The 27,208-nt window shown below is 42.7% G+C and overlaps 1 protein-coding gene across 3 annotated transcripts in view; it reads left to right on the top strand.

Annotated features, from left to right (window-relative positions):
• The window catches only part of sgsm2 (small G protein signaling modulator 2), a 62,841-nt gene extending 35,658 nt beyond the window's left edge, over positions 1-27,183 (top strand). The window contains exons 4-24 of one of the 3 annotated variants that reach the window (XM_072692077.1): positions 233-397; positions 546-613; positions 1,506-1,654; positions 1,799-1,933; positions 5,295-5,416; positions 5,554-5,621; positions 8,154-8,317; positions 9,009-9,141; positions 10,826-10,960; positions 15,228-15,387; positions 16,908-16,972; positions 17,055-17,200; positions 17,897-18,025; positions 18,120-18,302; positions 19,082-19,450; positions 20,206-20,330; positions 20,459-20,541; positions 20,977-21,086; positions 21,210-21,306; positions 21,425-21,592; positions 23,969-27,183. In XM_072692077.1, the coding sequence (XP_072548178.1) occupies positions 233-397; positions 546-613; positions 1,506-1,654; positions 1,799-1,933; positions 5,295-5,416; positions 5,554-5,621; positions 8,154-8,317; positions 9,009-9,141; positions 10,826-10,960; positions 15,228-15,387; positions 16,908-16,972; positions 17,055-17,200; positions 17,897-18,025; positions 18,120-18,302; positions 19,082-19,450; positions 20,206-20,330; positions 20,459-20,541; positions 20,977-21,086; positions 21,210-21,306; positions 21,425-21,592; positions 23,969-24,057 (2,863 nt within the window). In that variant the 3' untranslated portion in view covers positions 24,058-27,183. Of the gene's footprint in view, positions 1-232; positions 398-545; positions 614-1,505; positions 1,655-1,798; positions 1,934-5,291; positions 5,417-5,553; positions 5,622-8,153; positions 8,318-9,008; positions 9,142-10,825; positions 10,961-15,227; positions 15,388-16,907; positions 16,973-17,054; positions 17,201-17,896; positions 18,026-18,119; positions 18,303-19,081; positions 19,451-20,205; positions 20,331-20,458; positions 20,542-20,976; positions 21,087-21,209; positions 21,307-21,424; positions 21,593-23,968 lie in introns of all 3 variants that reach the window. The other 2 variants (XM_072692076.1, XM_072692078.1) reach the window with 2 other exon arrangements.
• Positions 27,184-27,208: the final 25 nt, after the last annotated feature.

The following is a 27,208-nucleotide window of genomic DNA, read 5'->3' on the forward strand; positions in this document are numbered from 1 at the left end:
CACGCCTGCAGAAGATTAGATCTGTACATACTCGAGGCTTAGTGAAATTACCTGCATCAAAAGGTATTGTGATTATTAACCATAAACACAGAAGTAATTCCAAATGTGATAATCATTCCATTCTTATGCTGATCATCACTTATATATATAAGTGTATCTTTTCTGAGATTTATTGCTTTAACTAAGAGTTGTGAAGTGACTCATGTGGCTTGTGGGTATGTCTTGACTTCAGGAGAACACAGAGCACAGGACCGGAGCCCCTCCGCCGACAGGGATCCTCTGCAGGTCGAGGGCCACAGCCACTCTCCGCCCAGGCCATCAAGCACATCTGGGTCCGCACAGCCCTTTTTGAAAAGGTCCTGGACAAGATTGTGCAGTATATTGTGGACAACTCAAGGTAAGTAAGAGCCTAGCTGTACGCCCTCTTCACTTCAGCGAAGTCTGATGGCCTGTTCTCGGTTTTGCATTCCAATGAGCCAATTGTTTCCCTCTTCCTGATAAAATTCCATAAAGAACGCACCCTTGTTTTATCTGTGTTTCTGCAGCAAGTATTATGAGAGGGAAGCCCTGATGCATGACTCAGTGTTTGGCCCAATCCTAGCAGCACTGCTGGGTGAGTTTGTCGGAATGCTGGATCAACACCATGCTCCCAATTGAATAAAACCACAGAAGAAAATTTCAGTTGCCAGTGTACCAGTGGCGTAGCTCGCGGGGTTGGGGAGGGTGTTGGGGACCTAGGCCTTTTCACTTGGATGCAAGACCCCCACATTTCACCACTGCTCAAAGTCCTTCAGTGGAAATGTCACTAAACGTAATTCATCTTGTGCTCTTATACCATGGGAGGAACCTGTTTGATGTACTGTAGTGGGTAACAACACTACCCTCCCTATGGCAGTCTGGGAATTGTTGCACCAGGCTACACTAATATTAGTCATTGGGCAAGACTCCTAACACTATATTTGCTTGCCTATGTAATATGATTCAAATAGAAGTCATATTAAATAAGAGCATCAGCAGATACCTGAAATGTAAATTTAAGGATCCCTAATGCCCCTCAATTCTTGCATCCTCTTACCTATTTTCCACCCTAAAAGCATAAATTCTGCACAAGTTCGCCTTTAATCAGTGACAATTTTAGGTTGCTGTTATCATCATAGCAACATGTACATGACCGCACGTCTCTACTGGTCACTGTTTTAGACCAGTTCTGCAATAAGACGCATAATGCTTTTTTTTTATAAAGCTTACATTTGTTTGCTGTGTTTAAAATGTCGTGTTTTTTTTATAGTTTAGGGCACTACAGCAAACCTGAGCCGTCTGTTTAGTGGGCCTTATTACAGCAACATCTCTGGAACATAATTCTTGCTGGCACCCCCATGAACCTGTAACCAGCTGACCCAAAAATAGCTCTGGGTACACTACTGGACATAGCATGATGTTTGTGACATACTTTTCAGCAATGTGTTTCGAGCTCTTTTTTTGCGTCTTCTTATTCTCCTCCGAAGTTGGACCCTGTGCCCTAGAGTACACCAAGCTGAAGACGTCTGACCACTTCTGGACGGACCCCTCGGCCAACGAGCTGGTTCAGAGGCACCGCATCCATGGAGCCCACCGTGGCCAGGAGGCCTCGCCCAGCCGGAGGCCCGCTCTGGGGGTGAGAAAAGGGATGTGAGGGTAGAGTGTTAGTCAAGGAGAGATAGCCATGTGGGGGTGAAACTAGGTGTTTACAGTATGATTTATGATTGTGTGCATTTCTGTGTTTCATTACATATTCCATCCCCTCCTCTCCTGAGCTCAGATCCGGAAGAGGCAGTCCAGTGGGAGCATGTCTGAAGATAAGTTTGCAGCTTCAGCGAGGGAGTACGTGGAGTCTCTTCATCAGAACTCGCGGGTCCATCTGCTTTATGGAAAGAACAATGTGCTCGTTCAACCGGTGAGGCCTCTAACAGACACTCATGCTGACGTTTATGTCTGAGGAAAGGAAAGACTACTCATATCTTCATCGTTGTCTGTCTTAGAGTAGTTAAGTGTGGTCCCTTCAGACACCTCTTTAATAGCAGCGTTTATTGCCTGAGTTCACATCACAATCATTCAGATTTCATTGCGTCTTTGAGTGCTTCGCTTAATGACTGTGACTTCCCTTCAGGACAGGAGTCTCTTGTAAGCTTACATGTCTTGCGCTGAATTAGGTGATCCATCAAGCTATGGATATAACGGATGTGCTGTGTCAGTACTGATGGTGAGCTTTAGTGATTGACGTCTTTTGATTATGAAAGCACTTGACAGCTCACATGAAGATATATGCTGTATACATGTATATAATATATATTTCTTATTTCGTTTTTTAAATGTTTTTTCATTATCAGAGGGGTCAAGTTTAATAGTGTTTACAGTCTACTTATCTATTAAGCAGTAAAACAAAATCTATGGGCCGGTTTCCCAGACAGGGATTACGCCTAATCCTGGACTGCAGAGCATTTTGAATTAAGATTTATATTGATCTATACACTTCAAAACTATGTGGACACCCAATTTTATTGGTAAATTTATCTGCACCTATTGCTGACTCAGGTGTTCAGATGCTTTTACAGCTTGTATAATCTCATATCATAAAAAAGCATTGCTAAGAGAATGGGGCACTCTAGAGATACTGCACATGAGCCTGAGATCACTTTGCCCAATGCCAAGCACCATCCAGGGGGTGTAAAGTCCCCTAGTATTGGGCTAAGCAAGAGTGGAACTGTGTTCTCTGTGGACTTATGCAGCTCCATCCTATACCTGACCTCATTAATGCTCTTTTTGTGGCTGAATTCCTTACAGCAAGGTAAAATGGAAGTGGAAAGCCTTACCCAAAGAGCGGAGACGGTTACTGCAGCAGAGTGGGCACAGATTCCTTGTTCATATTCTTGATATTGGAAGAAACACTAAATATGCAGGTGTCCACAAACTTTTTGGCAAACTGACCCCAAATACTCTAATGATTGGACATTTTAGAATGTGGATATTGACAGTGTGCAGAGAATAAAGGCATTGCATGTGGCTTACTAATATTAAAATTGCCTATTTGTCTGAAATCGATATTACAGAAGGTGTCTGACCTGTTGCCCCCTTGTATTCGGAGCTGGGGGTATGTTGTACAAGAATTGATTGCGGATCAATAAGACTGGTGATCAATGCACCCTGTTGCTCTAAGCTCCTCAGAGGGGTACAGGGTCTGAGAAACGGTCAACTAGCAGATTGACTCTCTGCATGTATTTGGAATTGTTCATTGACCTGCACAGGCCAAGATTCTCCCTGGCTGCTCTTCTGTCCTTTCTCACATAAAATCTACAGTCTATTATAACAGATGTTCTTGGTGCCCAGGCTTATAAGTAAGCAGAAATGGTCACAGAACGGCTCTTCTTATTATTGTAATAAAACAATAGAGATGGCACAGCAACATCTCCCCTACTGCACCTACTGTGTTGGAGACAACACATCAGTATCGGTGAGTAATCGGGATTGAGCCGATGTCAGCAGAAAATGCTGGATTGGGTATCTGAGGGAAAAGAAAATGAATCCAGTCAGATACTGTAACAAATCTAGCAGTGTTCTAGTAACCCGCACATGGACGATATATTCTGCCGTAATTCTCCAGTGGTGTAAACTGATCTTGTTAATGCTTGTAAAATGTAGGAAGTGTGGGATCGAAGTGGTTCAGCAGCACTGCCACTATGGCTCAGGGTCGCATGTTTAAATCCCCAGCCATGCTGCTCTGCAGTCAGCCGGCGGAGTGGGTAGATGGCGCTCTCTTCCCTCATCTCTCTCAACGCAATGGTAGTCGGAACAGGCGTCTGTTAGCTGGTGCGGTGGAGCTGGGGACCCAACACTCCCTGAAAATGCTGCATCGGTGGCCAAAAAGAAGCAGAGGTAGATGTGGTAAAACATTATATTGCAATACTTCAATGTACCAATATTTTGTACACCCCTACTCAGCAGTACCCTCACCAAAGCTGCTGTGAGGTTTATTAAAAATCATATGTTCCCAATCATATGTTCCCAATGTTCATATGTATGTATTCTCTACAGTACATTACTAGTAAAGTGAGTACAATTCTCAGTTCCTTTACGGTATCGCCACACAAAAGTTAAAAAGATAATGTTTTTATTGAGTGAACACAGACCTTCCTGATACACCTTACTAATATGTAGAGCTATGTAGGGTTAGGGTTTCACTCATTTCTCCCCACCCATTCTTAGAAACACTGTTAGTATCATTATAGACATTTGTAACATTTTAATCAGTGTTCTTTTAGACTTTTATGGGGCATTTTAAAGTTCAGCTACCAGATGCAAATGCTCATTGGCCAGTATTGACAATTACAGTATCTGTAATGGGAAAAGTGGTATCACGCCATCTCTATACTCTACATCTGTTACATAACAAACAGAGATGTCCAGCTAGCACAAACCATTCTTGGCTTGTCATTATGGCCTTGTACGTTCATTACCAAGCATCAAAATGATTGTGGTCATTCTCTAAAACAGTGCCAGGACAGATATGAGAACAGAGATCATCGCGTATGTAGTTTAGAAAGCCAAAGGCAACAGAAGAATTTCTTAGTCGGCTCCACTTTCACACTTACTTTAAATGCCCTCAAGACTTGGCACCAACTGCTGAAATAACTCCTACAAGACCTTACAAGATCTCTTACTTGAAGACTAAATAAGGGCTAAGTCTCTAACTGACGTTTGCTTCTAACTTTTCTACATTATTCAAAGAACTTATTCAGCGAGTAAAAAAGGCTTTTTCATAACAGTAAGGTCAGCAACGTTAAAGTGATTGAGCCGGGCACAAAGCCTTTTGGGAATCAATAGTGTAAATGACCCGGGCCTACGGGGAAAAAGGAAGATTTAGCTGTAATTGGATTGGGGTGTGAAACCTCATAGTTGCTACTGCAGTTGTATTTTGGTCTGATCACCATATCCGTCCACCTCCACCGAGGCATAATTTATCTCATTCGATTGCTGGCCCAGTCTCTCTCCATCATTTGTTCTCTATTTGCTTCCCTTTACTTTGTTCTAGTTTCCTTTGCCTCGTGAATTTCTCAAAGTTTTACTTCGCTTACTTAGTCTGGATTTTCCAGCCAAGTACTACTCTAGATGTACGGGCAGCTGTGTAAGAAAAGAGCAGAAAGCACTCTTCCATAGCCCTCTTCCATATTCTATGTGGTGCCCAGAATGCTGTTGAGATTGCTGTGCATCTGTGTGTGTGTGTGTGTGTGTGTGTGTGTGTGTGTGTGTGTGCATAGAAGAAAGACATGGAGGTGCTGAGGGGCTACCTGTCCTTGCATCAGACAGCTGAGACACTCACACTAAAATGGACGCCCAACCAGCTGATCAACGGCACCCTGGGGGACTGTGACCTGGAGAAAAGGTAGCTCATAATAAACACACACACAAACGCACACACTAATGCACACATGCATTGATTTGATAAATATAGTAGTGCAAACAGTTCATTCACATAAATAGTCACTGCCTGATCCCCTCCTGCTCTCGTCCTGGCTGCAGTATTTATTGGGACTACGCGTTGACTGTGCCTTTAAGACAGATCGTCTGCATCCACTGTCACCAGCGGCGTGAGTCTCTCTCTCTTTCTCCCTCCTCACATTCTTTATTCTTAGACTTTACTCTGCCTGGCATATTGGTCTTACCACTCCTCTAAACAGGATGCTTATCAGTTACGTTAAAATAAAAAAGTCAATCAATCATTAGATTAAAGTCACTTGTTTAATGTAGGGATGTCCTAATTCAATCCAGTGGTCAGATCTAGGGGTATATTTTAATGAATGTGGTAATAGCTGTTCTGTCCAGTTCCGATCCTTTGTTTTTATCGCTGTGTTCTATCAGAGCGCCCTCTGGTGTCATTTAGATGCAATTAATGGACACTATTAACAGCCTGCCGCGGCAAGGACTGTTCTCAGAAGGTAACGGTACAGTTTTGAGTCTGCAGTGTGGAACCAGTTTACAATGCAACATAAAAACGTAACAAAATATATGTGATTTTAGAGCCATGACTTCTTTGACTACTCACACATTAATTGCAGATTTCACTGCAATGTTTTAAAGTAACTGATAATTCAGTGATTAGAGAGGTCAGTTAGACTGGACTGTAGGATATGAAATGCACTATGAGCCTGGTTACCCTTGGCATTAACATGCATTTTTTGGTGATTGGATCACATTTGCATTTCACTTGTCTGCATGAAAACCCAGGTGTAAACACCCTCGTGGTGGTCAGTCTGATCTGGTCCACATTTAATACAAGTGAACGGAATGTGTTTTTGGAAATACATCTGTAAAAAAAAGGTTAATATTGCATTATTGTGTGTGTGTGTGTGTGTGTGTGTGTGTGTGTGTTGCTTATTTACCTTTACTTGACTGCAGTATAACAGAGTTTGTTCCCTTGCATTTTAAATAGTTTGTCGCATTTTCTGATAAAGCCGTTATGGAAATCCGGGAACCATCTGTTGTTACACCGCATTGTAGAACCCCCTCTAAACAGTTCACAGCCTCCCGAAGCAGGATACATTTGATGAGAAACTGCTGTTTACAGAAAGAGAAACAGAAATGATGAATGTGTGGGTGTGTTTTCCAGGGACTTTCCGGATTCAAAACGCATGGTAATGCCAGGTGTAAACAGCCTCTATAAGTATCTTTTCATTCAAATGGTTTCCAAAGAAATAAAGTAAAATAAATCAGACCACTGTTTACTAAACTAATGAACAACAGAAACTGGATCAGGACATCCCTAGTTTAATATTTCATCATTTAGAATATTACAGAGACAAAATATTTATTCTTTGGCATAAAGAATCTGCTGTATACTTTGTATACATATATCACCAATTATCCTCACAATCCACTTTATTAGAAGCATTATTATTACCTTGTGGTTCTACTTTCTGGCCACTTTATGATTACCATCTATTTTAGCTGCTCTACTGGTGTACAATTACAGAGTGTACTGCTTCTGTTCCCATGATAAATCTGTTATTTGAGTAATGGATGGGGGTGTTGCAATAAAGTACTACATCTAACTGATTGTGTTGTATCATAGCTGCACTGGAGCTTGTGACTAACTCATGGCAAGAGTGTAAGATCGTCGTTCTAAAGCACAGCTTTTGTTTAACGTTTTTTGTACTGCTAAGAAATCAGTCTGAATGGATCAGGTTAAACACCACTCTGCCATTCTAAAAACTGAAATATTAATTCAAATAAGTCTTGACTTGCTTTTTAAAATACACAGTCATATCAAAATATTATGACCACCTATCTAATAGTGTAAATAACTACCCTTGGCTCGGATCACACTAGCAAAACGTCATGGCATGAACTGCATTAGGTGTTCATTATAGAGGTTAACTGGCCCGCAGTGACGTGTTGAGTTGTCGTTCCCCTCTGGCATCAATGGCCCACGTGGCACCACTGTTATGCCATTGAGAGGCGCTCAATGTGTGAGACATCCATTCTCGGTACACCTTCACTACAGTGGCTGTAGAACATCCCATTCTCAGATGCTACCACGCTTTGCCCAGTTCCCTGTTATCGCAACTGACTCGTGTGCTTGCTTATTTACACATGCAGCACATGCAGCCCTGTCTTGTGGCAGGTGTGACATCCCAGGCCGAGTTCACTCCAAACCAGGGTTGTCATGATATTCTGATGTGACTGTAACAGTGGGCCAAGGGTGGTAGTATCTTGGAAACTGCTAACTTCTGTGATATGTTCACACACATTGAGTGCCTCCCAAAGGCATAACGGTGGTGACACACAGGGCATTGTGTTGATGTTTGAGGGGAACAACGACTTCAGCAAGTGGTACAGAGCAATTGACGCAGCACAGTGGACCAGTTAACCTAATGAACACCTTCCGTCACCTAATACAGTCCATGCCACGTCTCTCTAGTGTCATTCGAGCCGAGGGCTGTTAAGTGCAGCTAGATTGAAAGTGGTCCACCACCCATAAATATCCAGCCAGCGTCTGCTCTGTAGTCAGAAATGAACTCTCCATCAACAGGTGTGCTAACAGTCAGTAAGAAGTAGTTGGTGAGATTGTGATTTTCAAGCCTTCTTCAGACTCGTGTTTCTGTCACATGGTTTTCTCTCAGCGGACTGCGGTGGTACGCTAGTGTTGGTGAGTCAGGATGGCATCCAGCGGCCTCCACTGCACTTCCCACCTGGGGGCCACCTGCTGGCCTTCCTGTCCTGTTTGGAGACAGGACTGTTGCCCCGGGGGCAACTGGAGCCCCCGCTCTGGTCCCAGAAAGGCAAGGTATGTGGATTCCTGGTTGACTACCAGCTGTTTAATTACTATGCAGTGCAATTATTGCAGTCTGTTAAACTTCATAGAAAAAGGGTTACTACTGAACAGTCAGCCATTTGCCTGTTGATGCAAAAAAAATTGTAAAAAAAATCATTTTTTTACTATTTGAACTGTATCCCAACTGATGCGTTTGGCCTTAGGCATTGTCTCCAGAAGCAGGAATCAAAAGGGAAGAACAATGCAGTGCAAAAGCATTTTCCTAGTACATAGATAAGAGCGTGGTTTCATGTTTCATGTGCGAATGAGTTCAAATCCCATCTGCGTATTCCCGGGAATCCATGAGCGAAGAAAAACAGCAGCAGATCTACACTGTTGTCTTTTACTGGAAGTTCAGCACCGCAAAGAGAAAACAACAGCAAGTCAAGCTCTATTTGATTAGCTAATGCTAATCAGGGTTTCTCTTCCAAGCGCACTCTTTATCCAGCTAATTGATTCCTCTCGTTGGCCACCCACCGCCAGTTCCTTCTGTTCTGCTGTGTTCTAGTTGTCTGCGCTTACAGATGCGACCTGTTCCGTTCTGAGTAATGTCTCAAATTAATTGAAAAGTTTTTTGAAAAGAGATTAGAAGGAGGAACACTGTCTTCTGTTTAATGTGTGTGTGTGTGTGTGTGTGTGTGTGTGTGTGTGTGGGCGGGGGCAGGGTAAAGTCTTCCCTAAGCTGCGCAAGAGGAACAGCACGGCACGCTTGGTGGATCAGGATGGCGAAGGGGAGGAGCCTGTTGCTGCAGACTACGTTTTCCGCATTGTTTACCCAGGGCACCGCCACGACTCTAGTGAGTTATCTCTGATATCCCTCTCCACCTCCTTCTCTCGCCCACCCACTCATCCATCCACTCTTTCGTCCATCTCTCTGCCTGGAGGCTGCTGCTGTCACCTCTTCGGATGGCTGGGCGCAACCGGATCAGTCATGGACTTTGGGTTCTTGTTGATTTTCTATGTTCTTCCCTGGAATATGACAGCTGTCGAGGACGCCGGCTGAAATGGATCTGTTAAGATGTACCCATCAGGTCATGAACATGACTTGAGTGAGATGATGGGTTCATGTACATGTGTGTGTGTGTTTACAAACAGTGCTTTGCGAAAGTTTGGGGACATGCTGTGAAAGTACAAAATGAAATGATTATTTACTGTATTTGTAGAGGACAGAGAGATGGCCCAGTCATACTGAAGTAAGCTGATTACAATGGACATCATTTCAGTGATTTCAATGTTCCTCTTTAAGAGCAGCAAACTTGGCGCCCATTCTAGTTTTGGCCTTTCCCATACTCCTTTAAAGTTTTTCCCTTTTTCCCCAAATGTTTAAATTTGGAATTAGGTTTGTTTATTTATTTATTTATTTATTTATATGAAAATCACTATAAACTATTATAACATTATTATTATATGAAATGAACACTAAAATATCCAAACTTTCAAAAGCAGCAAAAAAGTTGCGACTTTTACTGTGGTAGTTTGTAATGATGTGTAGGGGCTGGCTGCTGTGACGTACACAGAAACACAAGAAGATAACTGCAAAGAACAGTGTTAGCTGTAACAGCAAAAAATATAGACGTCATTTGGAAGCAAAAAGGACAAATTAGTCAACGTGTTTGGTCACTCGCATCAGTCCAGAATAACAGGGATCTCCATTTCTGTCATATTTTCACCTTCTGGCAATTGATTAATAGACCAATAGAAATGCTCCAGAATATCTTGAAATAAGTTTTTTCCATTCCCTGTAAAGTAAACCATTTTGGAGATACAACGTGAATGACTGGGATAATATACAATATATTCAAGATGGGTGGGAGACAGGAGCTGGAGTCCAGCACAGTTTGTTGATTTCCATGCTTGAAGAGACTGAACGAAACTAAACCTAGCAACTGACAGTTAGATCAGATGTGCTTGAGCAGGAAAAACACGAAACTGGAACTGTCCACCCATAATCATGATGAACAGTCTAATCCCACATTTCACATTGAGCATTTTTCTTGTGTCCATTAGTTTGGCTAAACGAAAGTGTTCCTTCAGCATTAGTTTTTGTTTGTTTGCTTGTTTAAATTTTATGACCTATTATTTAGTGATAGTTAGATTTTACTATTATTATTTATTTATTTATTTATTTTTAAGCTACTGTAAAGTATTCCATATTTCAATTCAATTTATGGCCTTAAGGAATGAGGAATTGGGGTGCTGGGCCTTTAGGGTTAAAGCACAGGGCAGTGTCCAGCTGATTTCCCTGCTCTAACAGACCTGCTAAACCTGTCAGTTTGCAGGAAAAGCAAAACTGTGGAGGAATCCAGCCCTCCAGGACCAGAATTGCCCTTCCCTGGGGTTAAGTGACTGATCCGGTAAAGAATACATGCTCACTGAAAAGCTAGGTGTCCCCGAACGTTTGACAAGCAGTGTGTGTGTTTGTTTGATGTAGTTTCAGTGTGGAGGAGGGTGCTAAACTGTGTTTTCTTATTGCCCGAGCAGTCACTATAAACTACCACCACACTACGGGCAGTCGCGCGCCCTCTCTGGACGACGATGAGGAGGAGGAAGATAGACTTCACGCAATGATCTCAATGATCTGCTCACGGAACCTCACAGACCCTAATGTCATGAAAGGTTTTTATCACGAGTGCCCCCCCCCCCCAAACCTATTTGCCATCCCTTTCCCCCTCCCCCTTCCCTCCTTACCCTTCCGTCATGCCTTTTTTCCTTGCTTCCTGATGCTTGTCTGGTCTCCCACCTAGCCCTGCAAAACCCCAAGCCCAACAGTGCAGATGTCAGCAGGTCAGGACAGCATTCAGGTCCCGCTGTCCATCCATGCCGCTCTTTATACCAGAGCTGCATGTCATTGGCCAAGCCTGTATGCATGTTACCATGGTAACATCTGCGCCAAGAACAAAAGCTAGGTCAAGTGATGGGGTCCAGCGCACAAGCCACTCCAACACTTCTGAGAGAGTCAAAGAGAGAGAGAGACAGAGAGAGAGAGAGAGTCAGAGAGAAAAGGAGGAATTGCTAATGAGGCTGCACTCAAAAAGAAAGGGGTTCTACTAGGGTTCTTCAGTAAAGGCAGCAGTGCTGTGTAGCTCCACGGCATCTCAAAGAAGCATTTGGATGCTTAAAGGGTTCTTCACACTTGGAACACCTTTTATAGGTGGTTCTATATTTAACTAAAATTGTTCTATATACCCCCAAAAGAGGCCAAAGATCCCTTTCTTTACTCTTATATAAACCTATTTTGTTTCCTGGCTTCTGTATCGGAGACTGTGTACTCATCATCCCTTCAACTGGATGATTCACGTCCCGAAGGTTCCCACACATTGTCCCATGCTCTGCACATTTGGCGTATTGTCGTTCGGGAAAACCAAATGAACGGACGCCATTATTTTCATAAATCTTGTTAAATAGGCTGGACAGTTAGAGAGAGTGTGTGTGTGTGTGTGTGTGTGTGTGTGCGCGCATGTGAGATAGAAAGAAATCAGTGCCACATCTCTTCCCCCTGACTCACCCCCCTCGCTGTCGTCACTCTTTCCCTTGCACTCCTCCGTTGCTGGGGGTTACCTGCATTAGCCCATCTTGCTAGTAGTGCTGTCATCACACTGCCACGACGACACACTACTCTACTCCCTCTTTAAGCCTGGGTGACAAAGCGAGTATTATTGTTAATATTATTATTACAATTTCTTAATATCGATAACAAGCTTCTGACCTGTTTTCGATTAAGTCATTATACCATGCTGTTCCTCAGATATTGGCAGCACAGGCTTATTTATTTATGTATTTATATATATTTCATATGTAGGCATTGTTTATATTTTAAAGCACTCTCCAGTCAGTTCAGGTCATATATGGAAACTAAGCAGGGAAAAAAAAACACAACAGTCACAAAACCCAATATACATTTCCATATTTTTTCCATACTTTTTGAATGAATTTCAAGTCAGGGCTGCCAATCAGAACAGAGCTCATTTACATATGTCAGTCTTTGAGGCACAGTAATGAAAACAGGCTGTTTAAATGTAAGGGCTGCAAGGATGGATACAAAAGCATCATCCTGGAATGTTAGTGAAAGAGTGGACTAAAATGGACAGGAATTGTCTGAAGAGACTGGTGTAATCCTTAGCCGACTGGATCGATGCTGTTATTAAGACAAGTGGACGCGTAACGAAGTACTAGAGAAGAAGTGAAGCGTGTGACGAAGTTCTTATCTGGTGAGCACTTATGGCTACTAGGATTCAGGATAGAGGGAAAACTGAAGGGCTCCAAATCCAACTTTACAGAACGCTGGGAAATGCTCATTTCTACTCCTCCTACGCACATAAATGAATACGTCCGTTTCAAGCGCAACTGTCACTGCCCGCATACTTCTGTGCGTCATTTACACTGGCATGGATGTTAAGTAGTGCGTCCACTAGAGGGTTCTGACAACCACAAACATGGCGACGGTGGAGGAGGACGTGAGGCTTTCAGTGATTGGGCACAAATACTGATGAAATGACGCCGTATGGCACCGTCCGTATTTAACGCTGAGCATAAATACCCATAACAGTAGCTACAGAAAACGGGCAGAGCAAAGACGAGGAGGAGAGCTAGCTAGCTACAGTGCTGAAATTACAGAGAAGAGGGAAATATCTCAGAACAAGAGAAGATTGTGACAGAAAAGACCAAAGATCTTCTTAAGTATATTAAGCTATAAGCTTCTTAATTGTATTTTCATATTCAGCATATTTTCATTGACTCTTACGACAGTTTTAAAGGTGTTGAATGTTGGGCCAGAATGAAGGCCCAGAAAAAGCACAGTATCTTCCATTTTTTATTTATACTTTAGCTTTTTATTTAGATTTAGAACTTCTATCTTATTACATGTTATGTTTGCTTTAGATCAGAGTAATCTTTTATTATTTTTTTTTTTCACATTTTAAAATATTATCCAGATTCCAGAATCTGTGAAATTCCAGAATATCTGGAAGTGCATGTAAAATAATAATATATATTGATGTGATGATCAAAATGATATGAGGAAATCTGTTCCGATAAGATTAGCTCTGCTCCCTCTCCCTCTCTCCCTCTCCCTCTCTCTCTCTCTCTCTCTCTACTCAGTGGATATAAGGCACACAGCTTGTCTCAGTGCTCTCAGGGAATTGGGGACTGTGAAGGACAGGCCAAAAACGTTACCTGAACAGGGCGAGATCTGCCTTTCTCTCGCTCGCTCGCTCTCTCTCTCTCCTCTTCCTCTCTGCACTGTTGGGCAGGCAGCAACGCTTCTAATGATTTGCTCTGTTTTCTTTTGGCACTCTTTTGGTTAACTTGACCAAGTCCTTAAGAAACCGCTCACTTCATTTTTTTGGGGTTCCGCCTCTTCATTTGATTTCACTGCAACATGCTTGATGACTTTGCATGTGGAAATGTGCACCTACGAGTATCTTTTTCTTTTTCTTGTTTATTTGTCTCATTTTTGGATCGAATGTGCACTTCTGCTTCTTTGTCAAGACTATATCTACCTTCCCCTTCTATGACTTGTATCTTTCTTTATTTTATTTTTTTTTCTTGAGTTTGATTTGGATTGAGTTCATGGTTCGTTCCTTGTTTTCCTCCCTCCTTGTGTTCAGCCAGTTTTCTGCAATGCTGTTCACTGTAATTCTTCACTAACTGCGGTCACCTTTCATTACGACAGTCAGGTCCTGTGGGGTTCTGGCGTGGTAGACATGGGAATCATTCCGTGAACGCGTCGCCTATTTGACCATTTTAAAGGCTTTTAAAGTCCCATAGCCCACAAGAGACCCACCGGCAGCGAATTTTCCGATGCGCTCTCCCTCCCTTTTTGTTATTCTTTTTGTTTGTTTGTTTGTATTTATATATATATATATATTCTAGATATTTTGTGGCCCAAAGGGAAGCAGTTATCTATAGCAGGTCACCAGCTCGGGCCTGAAGAATTAAGGTGAAGAGCATTCGCTCACTTTGTGCTGTTTGGTTGATTCAAATACGTTCACTCTTGATGACATGAATTTTTTTCCTCTTTTTTTCACGTTCCTTTTTTGTTTTTCTTCTTTTTTTCCGGTTTGTTGCCGTCGTCCTCCTCCTCTCTGTCCTGTTGTTTGGTTGGTTGGATGCATCCAGCATGGTGGGAGCAGTGGCTGTATGTCTCCTTTCTTCCTCTCCTAGCTGAATGCCTGGCTCTGTCCGTGCAGTGGCACGCTGTGATTGGCAGGTCTTCTGGCATGGCCCCTTCCCCTTGCATCGTTCATGCCTTTTAAATATGATTTGTTCGGTTTTTTTTCTTTCCTTTTTTTGTTCCTTCACAGATGCATGCAAACCTCGAGGGCTCCTTTTACCTCCCCGTGTCTAACACCTCAGGATCTCAGGGCTACCAGGATCCCAATCCAAATCTGATGATCTAAACCATGAGACTTAAATGCAAGCCTCTGATTTAGAGGCTTAGATGAATCTCTACCTTAATTGATCTGATGGTTGAGCTGAGAGACCTGTTCTGATTAGATAACTATATTAGCATCAGCATCAGTTCAACAGTATGAAAATGAATAGGAGAGTTTTCTCCTGTAGAGGTCCGTACATGTGCTGCCACCATAATTCTTTTCTTTTTATTCATTCTCTGGATTAGCCCAGTAAAAGACTGAAATAGCTCATGCTCAGCGCGAGCCAACGCCGTTGGCAATTCTTTGAAAATTGTGCCAAAAACCAGAGAGAAAAGGAAAAGAAAGCAGACAGACTTAAACTGATGACACATACATACTGAAACACAATGGAATTGTGGAGGAGCAATCTTCAAATGAAGGTTACTGGGACAGGTTTCATGTTGCTTATTCATCTCTCTCTCTCTCTCTCCCTCTCTCTCCCTTTCCCCTCCTCCTCCTCCTTCTTCTAGACCACGGGGACATGATGGAGATGCAGGCTTTCGGAGGCAGTCCGTCGTCATGGCAGCAGGCCGAGTGCGCCAGTCACGTGTCATCGTGCCTGTCCTGCTCCACTGGGGGCAGCAACGCCTCTGTGGAGCTTCCTGCAGGATGCACCTGCATGCACGACCGGTGAGGGAGCTCTTCTCACCTCTTAAGCAGTCTTAAGCAGTGGGTCTCAGTGCTGGTCCTCAAATATCTCTGCAAGCCTGAATTGAGCTGATCAGATAGAGGGTGCAAGGGGATGCAGTCCCCCTGGTCTAGAAAGACAAAGCCATCCCTGTTGAATGAATGTAATTTTTCATCATCATCTCGACAGAATTGTCAGAATTTCTATCAGAAAACATGCTAAATATAACTGAGTTATCTAATATTTTGCATTTGAGGTTGAATGATGTATAATTAATGAAAATTTGGATTATTATTTCTCATTATTATAATGTATGTTTTTATGATTGCTATAAAAGGTTGTTGCTTGTTGAAACACTACACAGAATGATCTGCATAACCTTTAGAAACTAGTAAAGTTACAGTATGTGCCAATACATTAAGACGGCATCTGTAGATATAGATCTAGAAATTGCTTACAACAATGAAATATACACTGATCAGCCATAACATTAGCACCAATTAGCCTAATGTTGAGTAAGTCCCTCTTGTGCTGCCACAGCAGATCTGATGGACTCCACAAGACCACTGAAGGCATCCTGTGGTATCTAGCACCAAGACATTAGCAGCAGATCCTTTAAGTCCTGTACTTTGTGAGGTGGGGCCTCCATGAGCATCACTGAGAGCATCAGTGAAGTGCCTGTGAACCTTGTCGTTGGTTCATCAGTTGTCCTTTTATGGACAACTTTTTCTGCCTGATGTTTTGGAGATGTTCTGATCTAGTCGTCGTATAGCCATCACAATTTGGCCCTTGTCAGAGTGGCTCAGATTCTTATGCTTGACTATTTTCTTTGCTTTCACTAGAAGTACTGAATGTTCAGAGTATTACACCCCTTAAAAGATACTGTAGTTAAGTTACTGTAGATAAAGATAATTTTTTTTCACTTCACCGATGTTGTGGCTGGTTGGTAAAAATATATATTAAATATATAAATAAAAAATATTTCTACATTAATTCATAAAACTATAATACTAAAATAATACTAAAAATATATATTTACTACATTTCAGATGTTTTACACTTCTGTCTTTTTTTTAACTGTGTATTTTTGAGATTTACCCTGTCAGAAATTAAGTTGCCTCTGATCTTTCAGGAGTTCTTCATATTGAATCAACAGGTGTGCATTAAAAAGAGCTAATAATATGTTCTGATCAAAAGGACAGTCATCACATTATAAGAAAGATGAAAAGATATATCCTAAAAAGGCTGTTTGATATAGCCACAGTTCATGACTACCCAACCCTGCAGTCTTCCCTCCCCCTCTCTACACTACCATGTCATTTGAGCCCTCCATCCAGCTTCACCAATTTCTACAGTTCAAGCACTGATTAGAACAGTATGTGAAGAGCAGGGAACTCTATTGGTGCTTAGGTTGGGAACCCCTGCTGTAACACACTACTGATAGCTAATGGGCACATACCCTTCCGCTACCAGATTGTCATTTCTTTTTCTTTTTTTTTTCTCATTTCCTTCCTGTGTCCAGAATTCCACTGAAGATGCTGTGCCATAATATGAAGAGGCAGATTGTCTCCAGAGCCTTCTATGGGTGTAAGTTCACCCTGCATTACAGATAAATCCCTGCATCCATTCAGACTATCGGCGCGCTAAAAATAATCGTCCTCAACTTTAGGGCTGGCCTACTGTCGGCATCTGTCCACTGTGAGGACGCATCTGTCAGCGCTGGTCAACCACAACATCGTCCCCCCAGACAAACCTTGCGAAGCCTCCGGAGGTCTCAGCAAAGACGTCTGGAGCAAGTACCAAAAAGACTGCAAGGTTAGTATGGATGAGACAAGGCAGGGTTTTTTTTTGTCCACCAGAGGGCAGCACAGTGACTGATAGGAGCAATAAGGCCTCATGGTTTAAGATTCTCAAAACACTTCAGACTGCCTTGAACCACTAGGGTATACTGTATCGCACATGGCAGCTCCATTGATTCTGAATGCATTTTAACACCAAATTGTCAGAAATGTAGGACCACTTCAGAGCTGTCCTGGTTCATCGGCTCTCAACATGAAGGAAACACTCACACTCCGTGTAAACTGAGCCACATTATAGTGAAAAGATATATTTAGTGCAACTTCAACCAACAACAATGCTGTTGTATACTTGCTATTTGCTGTTTTATGAGGAGAAATCGGAGGAGGAACCTGTAATTATACAGGTTCCTAATATATGAGAATTATATTTTATTTTCAGATAAATTAATATATAACATATAAGAAACTATATACAAACTGTATTATAAAATACTAAGGATTCCTTTCACACAAAAATCTCAAATCCCAAAAAGGGCAACTTTAGAGGAGAAGGAAACCTTTACTGCCAATGAAAAAAAAGATGGCAAATTTACAAGGAGTGAATGAATTTGGGAATAGGGTTGCTGCATACCATTTTTTCAACATGTGTGAAACTAAATATATTAGTACCTGTTTTTGTCTCTTCATACTGCATTTGCTGTTGTTTGCACAGAACTATAAAGAGCTGGAGCTGCTGCGGCTGGTTTATTATGGCGGGGTGGAGCATGAGATCAGGAAGGAAGTTTGGCCCTTTTTACTGGGTCATTATAAGTTCGGCATGGGCAAAAAAGACATGGCACAGGTGAAGCAAGTTCTTTGTCCTGAGAGAGTGATAAGTTAGAAATCTCACTGTTGAGGTGGTTCTGCGAGCAAGTCTCACTGTACGCTGTCTGCAGATCGACGAGAAGATCGCAGCCCGATACAAGCAAGTGATGCGAGAATGGAAGGCCTGTGAGGTCATTGTGAAACAGCGGGAGAAGGAGATGCAGTCGGCCATTTTTGCCAAGCTGTCGTCGGGGAGCAGCATCGACAGTCACGTCATGAGGCTCATCCACCGAGACTCCACCCTCAGCAATGAGGTGGGCTTCTCCCTGAGTCAGATTCAGAAAAATTGGGGATAACAGCATTACCATTTGTTAAGTTATGGGTAGCTTTGCCCCTGCAGTGTTTTTACAGTAACAGCCAGTCAAAATTGACATGTTAATGAGCTAATGGATATTAATTTTCAATTGTCAGTGCCTGTTTGGGTGCATAATGAACTGAAAATATCAGTCAAAGCAACCAAATTCTAATGAAAGATAAATGCTGTTTGGAAAAGCAACAAAGACATAACGAGAAATGAGTAAAAACTGAAAGTGAAAGCATAGACACCAGATATAGAGTCCCTTTCAGTACTTGACAAACTCAACACAAACTGCATGGGCGTGCTGAGTTTATAACTTTTGTTCTGTTAAAGAATGACAGCAAAATTCTCTCTCAATGGGTATTTGACTGACCAAGCCCCTTTCAGAGCTATTCTGTATCAAAGCCATATTCATAACTGCAATGTCATTGCCTATAATTAGATCTAACTAATCAACTAATTAACAAGCTCTTCCTGAGCTGATGGGAATGTGTTACAGTCGAAAAACACTAAAATGTCCAGGGCCAGGTTTGGGGACCACTGCAGTATTGCCCCCGGTGCAGGTCGATTGACCTTTGCACTGGAGCTATGATCAGAGATGCTTAAGATTAAATTATTACTTAATTATTATTTCATTATTGTTCGCCTGGATGTTGGCTTGGTAAGAGAGTCCTTTGTCACGTTCATGTCATGGTATACCTGTTCTCATCCATCCTGTCCCTGCCCCTCTCTCAGGTGTTCATGTCAGTGGATGATCCTGATGGGACAGGCCACGACATACCCCATGGTGGGGATAACACCCCAACCATGAGCACAGTGGTGAACCCGGCAGCTCTGGCCCCAGACGATCGTCCGCTTGTTGAGTTTGACTCTCCAGACTCCGGCCTCCCCTCCTCCAGGAACTACTCTGTAGCTTCAGGACACTCTCAGATCCTGTCCAGCATTGAAGACGGGCAGAGCATGGAGGAGGAGCCAGGAGACGACGCCACACCCAGGGGAGAGCAGAGCGGACGAGAATCGCTGAGCGAGGACAGGCTGTGCAGTCAATTAGACCAGCTGGTGACTGACAGTGAGGGCATTCCACCGTCCTTCTCCTCGTACACGGTATTCATCCTTCTTGCATCCTTCTACGCATGCATTTCTTTTGAAGAGATGGTTTTATGCAGTTTTCCCCAGGGGGCATGGTGGCACAGCAGGTAGTGTGTGTTCCACAGAGCTTCAGGGAACTGTGTCTGTGAGGAACTTTGGACGTTCTTCCTATGTGTCTGCATGGATTTTCTTCTGGTAATCCGGTTTCCTCCCACCTCCAAAAGTCACACATGCTGGGTGACTAGGTCTGTATGGTATCCTGGGATGGACTGGTGCCCTGTTTAGGGGGATTCCTGCCAGGAATTGGGAGACTCTAGACCCACCTTGACCCTGATCAGGAAGATGGATGGAAGATTTTTCCCTCAAAATACAGTTGATCAGCCAATACATTTTGCTGGAACTATGTGCCTAATGTAGCTAAAAAATACATTCTAGACATTCAGGCTTCAATATGGCAGCTGTTACTGGCTGTTTGGCCTGAATTTTCCAATAAGCAGCTACCTAATCTTTTTTTGTCTGTGTTACCTCCCATCCACACAAAAATGCTGTCAATGTCACTGACAATATTTTGAAAAAAGCTCTCCAAGGTGGAGAAAAAAACTCATAACTCCCTATTTAGTGAACAAAAATATATCAGAGTCTGTTTAAAAATATACAGACATAGCCTAAGACACACAGGATTTAAAGTCTGAGAACTGGACCTCTGAATACATAGGGAAACTTTCAATGGTTTGTTGCACCACTGATGACAGATTACATTTTCCTGGCAGATCGAGCTGCTGGACACAGTGGCTCTAAACCTGCACAGAATAGACAAGGATGTTGCACGCTGCGACCGCAACTACTACTACTTCACCACCTGCAACTTGGAGAAACTGCGTAACATCATGTGCAGGTCAGTCAGACTTGGTTCTGTGCTTTTCCCTTACAGCTGTTCTCACTATACCGCACTATACTGCTTTGGCTACTCTTTCCTCTCCATTCACTTATTGTCTTCTCTTATTTTCCTCTTCTGTGTCTCAGTTATGTCTGGGAGCATCTAGAGGTGGGCTATGTGCAGGGTATGTGTGACCTTCTAGCCCCTCTGATGGTCATCTTGGATGATGGTGAGAATCAGATCTTGCAACTTCCATTTACATTCATGTTTTTTGGTAGGCGCTCCTATGCAGACAGGCCGACAGTTCAATGTGTAACTTGGATACAGGTTATGATACTAAACTTTGTAGGACTTTGAGAAAAGCAGATCTCCTAAATTACAAATCTTTCCTTTCCTATCTGCCTTGTATTCTCGAATAAAATCGGAAATGAGGGAGGGGTAGGGTTTTGATCATTGAGGCGTATCAACATGGCTGGATCTTAATGTAGTTTTCCGGGCTTGGAATTAAAGTCTATCATGGTTCTTCTTATTTTGGATCTGAGTACAGGGCAGATTATACTTTAATAGCCTTGAAGGATTGCATCATCATGAAACAGGCTAATTTTAGCCCCTTTCACTGACGTCTTTGTGCTTTGTGCTCACTCTCTCTCTCTATCTCTCTCAGAGTGCCTCGCCTACAGCTGTTTCACTCAGTTAATGAGGAGGATGAGTCAGAACTTCCCCAATGGCGGAGCCATGGACACTCACTTTGCCAATATGAGGTCCTTGATACAGGTAATGTTTCAGGAACATCTCACTAAGGCCTTGGCATCTGGCTAAGCACTTGGTTGTTTCCTCCTCAAGTTCACTCTGTGACATTACAGAAGAGTGTTATTAATAAGCGGTCCCCATTTGCAGATCCTTGACTCTGAGCTGTTTGAGCTGATGCACCAGAACGGAGATTACACTCACTTCTACTTCTGCTACCGCTGGTTCCTGCTGGACTTCAAGAGAGGTACGGTACAGAAACACCACCAGACCACAGCAAATGATCTTATCTTCTCTCTCAAATATGTAAACACAGTTAAGCATACACTCAGTGTTTTGCCTGTGTGTATGTGTGTGTGTGTTAGAGCTGCTCTATGAAGATGTGTTTGCAGTTTGGGAGGTGATCTGGGTGGCGCCCTATATCTCCTCTCAGCACTTTGTGCTCTTCATTGCACTGGCTCTGGTAGAGGTGTACCGGGAAATCATCCGCGACAATAACATGGACTTCACGGACATCATCAAGTTCTTCAATGGTGAGTGAACGCAAAGACTGTTTATCAGCTTATAGAATGTTCACTAGAACGTTTAGAACAAGCGTACATGCACATACACCAATCTGCCATATCATTAACACCAGTTAAGTGACAGGTAAAGTGAAAACATCTTCATCTACAGTGGCATCTGTCAAGGGGTGGACATATTATGCGACAGTCAGTTCTTAACAGTTATGTGTTGGAAGCATAAAAAATGGACAAGCATTAGGATCTTAGCCACTCTGACAAAAGAGGAAATTGTGAGGGCTAGATGACTGGGTCAGAGCATCTTTTGTAGCAGCAGTTCTTGTGGGGTGTCCCTGATATGCAGTGGTCAGTACCTACCAAAAGTGGTCCAAGATAAGACAACCAGTGAATTGGCAACAACTGCCAACTCACAGCTCTCAACTCTTGGTGCCAGATACTACAGGATGCTTTTAGAGGTCTTGTGGAGTCCATGCCTCGAATGGTCAGATCTGCTGTGGTGGCACAAAGGTGACCATCTCAATATTGGGCAGATATAACTAATGTTTTGGCTGAATGGCTGACTGGTGTACAATTTAGCAAATTTGGAATGTCTTCATATGTAAATATGTGTATTCATATTCATATATCTTAAGAGTTCATACAAATTCTACCAATTCTTGCAGTACATGCCTGGGCTCAACATTTTGTCCAATCTCTGAATTACGTCTGCAGTCTCCAAAACTACATAAAGCATACTATATTATAATAATTATGTGCAGGGAATGGTGTTGCATGATGTTTACACACATATAGCATGGCAGGGTGCAGTTTTGGACAGTCATAGTCTCAACTGACAAAATCATGTAATAGTTCATATCTAAGCTAAGCTTCCACAACTACACAACACAACTATGACCCAGATGTGGTCTCGCTATGCGGCCATACTTTAATGGAGAGTCTGAGATTGAGAGTCAGCACCACCTGCTGGTCTAATCAGTGTGTTTAGTTTGCAAAACCTAAATTTATCAGCATATAGTTTTGTTATTATCATAACTGGTCGTAGCCAGATTTCATTGGTATTGTGGAATAAAAATGTATTTCTATTACAATTTTTGAATATTTTAATGTTTTTAAACTGGAGTCTGTTTTGCTTGCCTTCGGAATGGAGGGACACCTGATCTTAATCTTTAAAAATGTCTACATTCAAAATTCAACCTGAAAACAAGAAATGGTGCAGCAACCACAGAAAAAGGCTATAACATGCTGGTGGTTCTAATACATTATTTCTGCTTGTTTATTCTGAAATATAGGAATGGTTGCCACTGTGCAGCATGACATGAGATTTCCTGATGATAATAAACCCAGTTTCCTTTAAGAAGTAGGTAATTAGCTGGTGTGTTGAAGGTGTTTTAGAGCAGAGAAAATACTTGGACTCTAAGCTGCCTGGCAAATGTTTAGGAACACAAAGCTTTCCAAATGCTCTTAATAACATGAAAAAAGGAGGCTGTTTGGATTTTGTAAAAACTATTAAACTGATGTGACAACTGACAAAATGTCACATACTCGATTAAGTGATTCACAGGGCATGTTCTTTTCTGTTTCTTATTATCACTGTCACGTAATCTGGCCTAGACTTAATTGGGAGTCAGTTTGTACCAGTCTTTCTAACAGCACTTGTCTATACTGTCTATAAATATATAGAAATGTAATCTGGCTTGTACAAGAAATCCTTGGCAATAAAAGTTATAGAGGGATAGAGTTTGTAATCTGCTTCGCCCTTTCTGAGTTGGGTAGAAGCTTTGACATTGCTTGCTTGATGGTTCTCTGATCGGCAGCACCAAAACAAAAACTAAACTGGTGAACTAAACTGCAAACTCTTAAACTTCCATATTTAGTGGAAACGTGTAATATGATTTCTCATGTTTGTTGTGTTGCCAAAATATTTTAGTTGACATTTAATGCAGAAGGTGCCTGTTGGACTTCTTCCATATCTTATCTTATGTGCACACCACAGACTGTCCGGTTGCTACACTTACGAGCCCCACCTTTTCCGTTCCGCCAACATTGTTATCAATTAGCATTTAATTTTTCACATTTTGTGTCAAATCGTACACATCGATTTGCTCCGCCACCCCTACTGCATTACGTAAATTTTCCCCATTGTAACACATCTAAAATTGCCCACACAATAACATACATGATTAACGTAAAAAACATTCACATTTGCATCCTAGCTCAGCAGGGAGCGCTAACGCCTCAAAAAGTCTGATCTCAAATTACTCAAGAAGTAAGTGTAACAGAAGCATGAAAAAGCATGTTTTGTTTTGTTTTGTTTTTTAAGAAAGCTGTCGGTGGGTATTCGTTTTAAGCTCACTAAGCTCATTAACAGTGTGTTTCCCTGTTTCCCAGAAATGGCCGAACGCCACGATGTCCAGCACATCCTGAGGATAGCACGCGAGCTGGTGCACAAGGTACAGACGCTCATCGAGAATAAGTGAGCTGATCGAGGGAGAGCAGAAATGAACTTCGCTCCCGGCTCCAGCGCCCGGTTCCTCATCAACCCCCTCTCTCCAGAGTCCACTCTGAGGGAGAGGCAGAGGGAAAGGGACGGAGAGCACACACTCTCTCTTTCTCTCTGACTCCGCTGGGGTACAGCGATGAGACTGCCCGGGACCTGCTGCTGGCCTTAAGGGCCTTGACACGTCCTCTTTCGGTATCCTTTGCCTGTCACAGAATGCCATTGTGTCAGACCTTTGGAGTTGTCTGCATGCTTGTGGGATTTGAGCACACTGTGACTGTGACTGAGGTTTCTTTTTCTCCCAAGTTTTCAGCTGTACGCTCCTCCAGTACACACCTCCGCCTCTGTTAGGTCCACTTTTCAGAAAACATCTTGGGCCTTCTGTGTGGACGCCACACCGCCCTCTTTTACAGACGACTCTTTTGTTTGTTTGAGTTTTCTTTCCCGCCAATCGTACAGAAAGTATTCCGCACTTACCAGTGACTCTCAGGAGGACTGTTTCCTGTCTGCCTTTTATTAGAGATGGCACTGAACAGTACGGCTGAGCACATTTTTCGAACATCCTGCAGGCCACAGCCACAGAGACTGGAGAGTACCTCTCCAAAACAGGAAGGTCAGATCCACTAAAGATTCCACTAAAGCCACGAAGACGAGTTATTAACACATCCATCTGTGACCAAAAGGACTGTGCCAATGATTACGACCTTGTCATAGTATTTATATATCATGTCCTTGTGTTTTGTTTGTATGACTTAGCTGGCCCTGTTTTCCCTTCCAGACCTTTCTCTGGAACTCTTCTTCTGATGGCTGATGGAGAAAAGAGAAAAAACAAAAACAAAAAAAAAGAAATCTGACGTTGCCTTCGTTCCTCGTTTTACAACCTGTATCGCCACTTTTTGCACTTTGAAACTGTCCCTCGGCAGACGCCAGTGATGCTCCTTCACCGACCTAATCAGGAGAAGGGGAAGGGGCGGAGGCACGATTCCCAGAACCCTCTCTTGCTTATGTCTGGAGTTCAGAGAACCCAGTTGCTCTGAAATGAGGTTAGCTTGGGGGTGAGCTGCTTCCACGTATCGGCTGCATGGCCATACACAGTAGTGCAATGTGACGAGACCAGTGCCTCTCAGTGTGCCACATCAGGGATGGTGGACGGATTTTTTACACACACACACATGTACACACACACGTACACGCACACAGAGTAGCCTGCAACGCTGAGCTCGTTCACTAGCAAATTCTAGTGGGTGAGGTTTTAGATATAGACAGAGCCTGAACTACAGTCTCAGCCTGGCGATCAGTGTTGTGTATTTCCTAGAATAACTCCCTTAACCTGCAGTAGGGGTGGGCAATGTGTCGTAATTAAAGTATCATAACGTTGAAGACGAACGCGATACGCATCACAGTATTTTAGGTTCGGTAGTTGGAACAAACACAATGCACCACTAGTGCCAGATTTTAAACAGTGTCAAAACTTTACATTACACATCTCTACATTTCACAAAATAGGATCGATATACTCTCTCGGCCGGCCGGCATCGTCTGTATTCAACCTTGTGCTCTCCCAGCAAGATCTTTCTAATGAAACATGATGTTGGTCAGTGTTGTAGAAGAACTGATAATATGCACAATATGCTCAGAATAGTTCCTCATAAAAATTGCCCACCCCTAAGTTAATCTCTGTATGGCTCCTCTTCAGTACACATACACTCTTAAAATTACAGGTGCTAAAAGGGTTTCCTGTCACAGAGCAATGCCACAGAACAAGCGGTGGCTCAAACCCTCGTCTTGCCCTGATGATCAAGAACACTTTATCCAGTTAGCAAAGGACGAAATAGCATGGGAGTGGGGCAGGATTGGATGTTAAGGAGTAAATTAACTGTAGATGTGAACAGGAACATTCCAGAAGGAGGTGGAACCCTCGACATGTCGGCAGTATTATGGAACGTCCTGCCCAAGAGAGAGTCAAACAATTTGCTAGTAAACATCAGGAAACACACAGTACACACACAGTAGGGAGTAGGGTTCCCAGGTAGCCCACTAAACATTGGACGTGTCCCTCTGGTTTTTACATTCTTGTCGGGGAGCATCCATATTTGAACTAAACCCTTTAGGGGAGTAGGTTATTCAAACCAGAGAGGAGCACCCTTGCCCTACACCCTTAAGAGACCCACGTTTACAGACTACCTTTGATATAACTGTCTTTGGGAAACCAATAGTTGGTCTTCTGTGGGATCACTCTGCAGAACCCTTTCCGACACCTTTATTTTTAAGAGAGTAACGCTCTTGGTGCTTATGTCTAGAAAGACCTAAAAGTGTCACATTCATCCCCCCTCCCTTTAATGTCTTCCCCTATCTTGACCTACTGCTGCGTAACCCCCCCCCCCCAAAACAAACAAACAAACAAACAAAAAAACATATTTCATATAAAGCTTCTGGATCAGTTGACAGGTAGCATCTGGGAACTCCCTGTTGACCCTCTATAGTTACTGTGCCTCAAACCCTGCTGTCGTCTTCGGTTCAGCCTGTGAGAATGCGTGAGGGTCGTCACAGCCCTACGAAAGATTACTTCCAACAGGAGCTTGTGTACCAAAGCCTCTAGAACATCATCCTTGGTGTCATGCAGATGTGCAATCTCAAAAACATAACTCAAAGACTGTTGATTAGATGTGTGAAAGGGAAAGCTTTTTCTTCATTTCTACTGTGAAAAACACTTCATTTCTGATCCTTTATTCCCATGTGTGCTACTGTAGTGTACATACTAAAAGAGAAGACAAAAAAGAAGAAGAAGGAGCTCTGGAGTTCGGTGAGGCCAGTAAAGACTATTGTATTTTAAACTCTATTTTTCACTTCGGTTGTAGACACATGCTTGGAAAAACCTCGCCCACCCCTGCCCCCCCCCATCTAAACTGGAGCTCTGTACAATTTGAATGTGGGGAAACCTTTGTTACATGTTGACTGTTATGTTCCTTATTTATTGTTGTGCCCTGGATTCTGCTCATTTGAAAATATATAAATATATTTTGTTTGGACGCCAATCTCTGAATGATGAAGTATGTAATGTACTGGATGTATCATTTACCTTGAATGTATGTATTATGGAAAGAAAAAAAGAACCTTGTTCCTATCATGTT

This window comes from Salminus brasiliensis, chromosome 11, assembly GCF_030463535.1.
Source record: "Salminus brasiliensis chromosome 11, fSalBra1.hap2, whole genome shotgun sequence".
In the NCBI taxonomy this organism is placed as follows: domain Eukaryota; kingdom Metazoa; phylum Chordata; class Actinopteri; order Characiformes; family Bryconidae; genus Salminus; species Salminus brasiliensis.